This window comes from Accipiter gentilis, chromosome 26 (assembly GCF_929443795.1).
Source record: "Accipiter gentilis chromosome 26, bAccGen1.1, whole genome shotgun sequence".
In the NCBI taxonomy this organism is placed as follows: domain Eukaryota; kingdom Metazoa; phylum Chordata; class Aves; order Accipitriformes; family Accipitridae; genus Astur; species Astur gentilis.
This window is the reverse complement of record NC_064905.1, coordinates 11,695,790-11,699,522: the sequence shown is the minus strand read 5'-3', so window position 1 is coordinate 11,699,522 and position 3,733 is coordinate 11,695,790. Positions and strand designations below refer to the sequence as shown.

The window sequence follows — 3,733 nt, the reverse complement described above, 5'->3', positions numbered from 1 at the left end:
AACCTTAAGCATGGATTTCCCCTTCAGCACGCTTCTCACAACAGTGAATTCCCGTTTTCTAGTTCCTGCGATCGGATATTGCAGAATAGTAAAAACGAAACCTCCGTTCCCTCGCTTTAAAAAAAAAAAAAAAGAAAGAAATCAGCACATATTTGGTTGATGGTTTCCTCCCAGCCTGTTTATTTAATCTGACTATATGATAGATGGCATCAGATAGCGGCTTTGTACACATTAGGCCATTCTGGATTTTTTTTTTTTTTAATGGATCAACAAACTCCGCGAGGAAAAGCTGGATAAATACAGTGCCGCCCCTTTAAATGAGTGGGGATGTTTTTGAGATGTATTACTATATTAGGTGACATGGAACTTTGCATCTCTCATACCATCACTGCAATGTTGGCCAATAGAAAGCTAAAGTCACCCAAAAACTGCCTAGTCCCTCCTTCCCTTCCCTTATGGTCTGGTCCTACCTGCCTCCAGTGCACAAGTCAAGGCTACTCGTGGGAATGCTATGTGCCCCCTCCGTGAGCCCACGCTCCACCACTGCTCCAGGTTGGCTGCTCCTCACCTACTTTTCCATGACCCTGGGCTCCGGCTGCTGCCCCGCTCTCCTCCGCAATGTTTCCTAGCCCTGTGACAACGACACCCTTCTCGGTCAAGGATATCTTGAACCTGGAACAGCATCAGAGCGGTCTGGCGTCCATGGAGCTCTCCTCGCTGTCCTCCCCCTCCTGCATGCTGGCCACCTTCAAGCAGGAGACGTACAGCGCCGAGCCCCCGGCCCTGCCCGACCTGCGGGAGGAGCTGCCCGAGGCACACCCGGCCAAAACCGCCACCGCCTTCCCCGGCTCCTACTATGGCAAAAGCTACGTGGAAATGGACTCGGGCAAGGACGCCAAGGCGGACAAGAAAGGTAAAGCCAGCGAGCAACGGTGGTACCGGCCGGAGCTCGCCAGGGGCCTCCGAACTGGGGGGGGGGGGGAAGGGAGGGCGGGGGGAAGGCAACCCACAGCCCAGGGCTGGGCGCTCGGCTGAGGGCAGCTTGGGCTCCCCGGGAGAAGGGGACGGACAGATGGACGGAGTGCGGGGCTGCGGGCGGGAGGCATCGCCCTCGGCCTCGGGGCCCGGGGGAGGAAAAGCGCGGGGAGTGAAAGCATCTTCATCCCCTCTCAGGCCCCGCGGTGCGGGAGCGGGACAGACCCACTGCCGGGAGCGGGACAGACCCACTGCCGGGAGCGTCCCACTGAGCCCGGAGACCCCTGCAGCTCCCCCGAGCGGGGCCGGGGCCGGGGCCGCAGCAGTGCTGGCTGCCCAAGGGGACGGGGAAAGCTGCGGGATGATACGCGAGACCTCGACCTTGTCCAGAAACTGGGCGACAAATCTAATTTCTAAGTTGCCCGGCTGAGCATAGGCTCACGGGGTCGGGGTGGGATTCGGTACAAAAGCGACGTGCGATAAACGCGGGCTGTGGCGCAGGCGGTTGCGACTCAAATCAGTGCACGGAGCATCCTTGTTTTCAAACAAACAGCAAACCAAAAAAGACCGACGGAAAACTGCTCAAGAGGTACTTAAGGAGCGGGGCAGGGCCGGTTCTGCTGCCGCAGGAGCGGGTGGCCACGGCGGCCTGCAGGGCCGAGGCCCAGCGAGGCTGGGGAAGAGCCGGGGCTCACTTGCGGTTTATTGAACATCGCTTTATCTTTTTGCACCTTTTTTTTTTTTTTTTTCTCCTCCTTTCCCCGTTTATTTTGCTGCAGAACTGTGTTCCCTGCACAAGAGCCTGGAGCAGGAGAAAAGGGACCTGGAAGATCCCGAGCGCCCCAGACAGAGGAAAAGGAGGAAACCTCGCGTCCTCTTTTCTCAAGCCCAAGTCTACGAACTGGAGAGAAGGTTCAAGCAGCAGAAATACCTGTCGGCTCCCGAGAGGGACCACCTAGCGAACGTCCTAAAGCTCACCTCCACCCAGGTGAAAATTTGGTTCCAGAATCGAAGGTATAAATGCAAAAGGCAGAGACAGGATCAGACCCTCGAAATGGTGGGCATCCCTCCCCCCCGGCGGATAGCGGTGCCGGTGCTGGTGCGCGATGGGAAGCCCTGCCTGGGGGAGTCTTCTCCCTACAGTTCGCCCTACAATGTCAGCATTAACCCCTATAGCTACAACGCCTACCCCGCGTACACCAACTACAACAGCCCCGCCTGCAACGCCAACTACAACTGCAACTACCCGTCCGTGCAGACCATGCAGCCCTCGGCGGCCGGCAACAACTTCATGAACTTCAGCGTAGGGGACTTGAATTCGGTGCAGACGCCCATCCCGCAGGGGAACGCGGGGATCTCCACGTTGCACGGGATCCGAGCCTGGTAGAGCCGCCCCCGCACCCAGCCCGCTCCCCTCCGTGGGCCACGGCCACCGGCGAGACCCCGGGGCCGGGGATGGAGGGGGACTTCGGCCGCGCCTGCGAGCCGCTCTCGGGACATTTCCAGGCGGCGGGGGAGGGATGAGGACGGTCCGATGTAGCATCCCGGCGGAGTTCACTAGCGTGGCGGCCATTTCCAGCGGGGAGGTCTTCGGTATTTCGTGCGCTGGCTGCGCTCCGTGCGGGGCCAGGCGGGCACGGCGCGGGGAGGCTCGGCGCTGCCCCCAGCTCCCGACCCGTGTCCCGGCCCCGGGCCCTCTCGCTCCCCCTTCCCCCGGGGTTCTCGCCCCGGTAATTCCCCTCCTTCCTTCCTATAAAGCAGCCGGTCATTTTGCTTGACTTGATCCCGACAACAGCCAGCCAAGCCCTGCGACTCTCTCTTTTTGGTTTTTTTTTGGTTTTTTTTTTTTTTTAAATTTTTACTCTATACTAATTATTATTGAGATCCACACTTAAGTTTTGCACTTCCCGTACGGTCCCCGCTGTCCGGCCGGTTCAGCATCTCGCCAGCCCCCAGGTCTCCCCTTGCGGGGCTGCTAACGCCGGCCTCGGCAGCGCCCGGGGCCGGGCCGGGAGCGGGGCCGGCGGCGGCTCTCGCCAGCGCACGGATGAGGACAAAACCCCCCCACCTCACCCCGGCCGAGGAATACAAGACACTCCGACCTGCCAGGTCCCCGTAGGGTTATGCACTAAACCGCGAGTTAGTATTGGAATGCACTGTCCGCCCCTCGCCCCGCCGCCCGTTCGTACGTGTTTCCCTTTGCTGTACAAGCTGATGGAGATCAGCGAGTTGTCATTAAAGAGAGTGGCTTAACCTTGCGCGTCCCTGGCGTTCCTTGGGCGGCCCGGCCCCCCCCCCCCTTCCAGCATCCCCCGGCGGCGGCAGCTCCAGGACCCTTTCCCTGCCGCCACCCCCCCCCCCCCCCCGGCCCCGGCTTTGTGTACCCCTCCCGTAATTTCAGCAGTTCCCTTTTTGACGCCCGCAAACGGTACTTGTATTTTAACGTCTTTCCAAGTTAATTTTAAAGCTGCTTTTTGAGCCCACGGCCCGCACGGGACCGCTATGCACCGGCTGTATGGGGCTGGGGTCGGTGACCCCCCCGTCGGTGACCCCGTCGCTCCGAGTCTCCGAGAGCGGGGGGGCAGCAGCCGGTTTCTTCCCTGCACAGAAAAGCAGCGCAAGGCGGGTGCAAACACCCCGAGCCATAAACCCAGGGGATCGGGCTCTGCCGGAGGGCAACTGCTCCCAGCGCAGCCGCGGGAGGGTTCCGCAGCCCCTCCGCACCCTGTCCCCACGGGGGAGAGAGGCTAAGGACCCC

The 3,733-nt window shown here is 60.4% G+C and overlaps 1 protein-coding gene across 1 annotated transcript; it reads left to right on the top strand.

The window, feature by feature from the left end:
- The first annotated feature begins 618 nt into the window (after positions 1–618).
- On the top strand, positions 619–2,362 carry NKX2-5 (NK2 homeobox 5). Its single transcript, XM_049829261.1, has 2 exons — positions 619–913; positions 1,755–2,362. The coding sequence occupies exons 1-2, from the start codon at positions 619–621 to the stop codon at positions 2,360–2,362; spliced, it is 903 nt and encodes a 300-aa protein (XP_049685218.1).
- The last annotated feature ends 1,371 nt before the right edge of the window (positions 2,363–3,733 follow it).

What these genes read in the sequence shown, in the direction of transcription:
- NKX2-5 (XM_049829261.1), top strand. Translation starts at nt 619, where the DNA reads ATGTTTCCTAGCCCTGTGACAACGACACCCTTCTCGGTCAAGGATATC. An exon ending in CGCCAAGGCGGACAAGAAAG is followed by an intron (nt 914 to 1,754) that starts GTAAAGCCAGCG and finishes ATTTTGCTGCAG; the next exon opens with AACTGTGTTCCCTGCACAAG.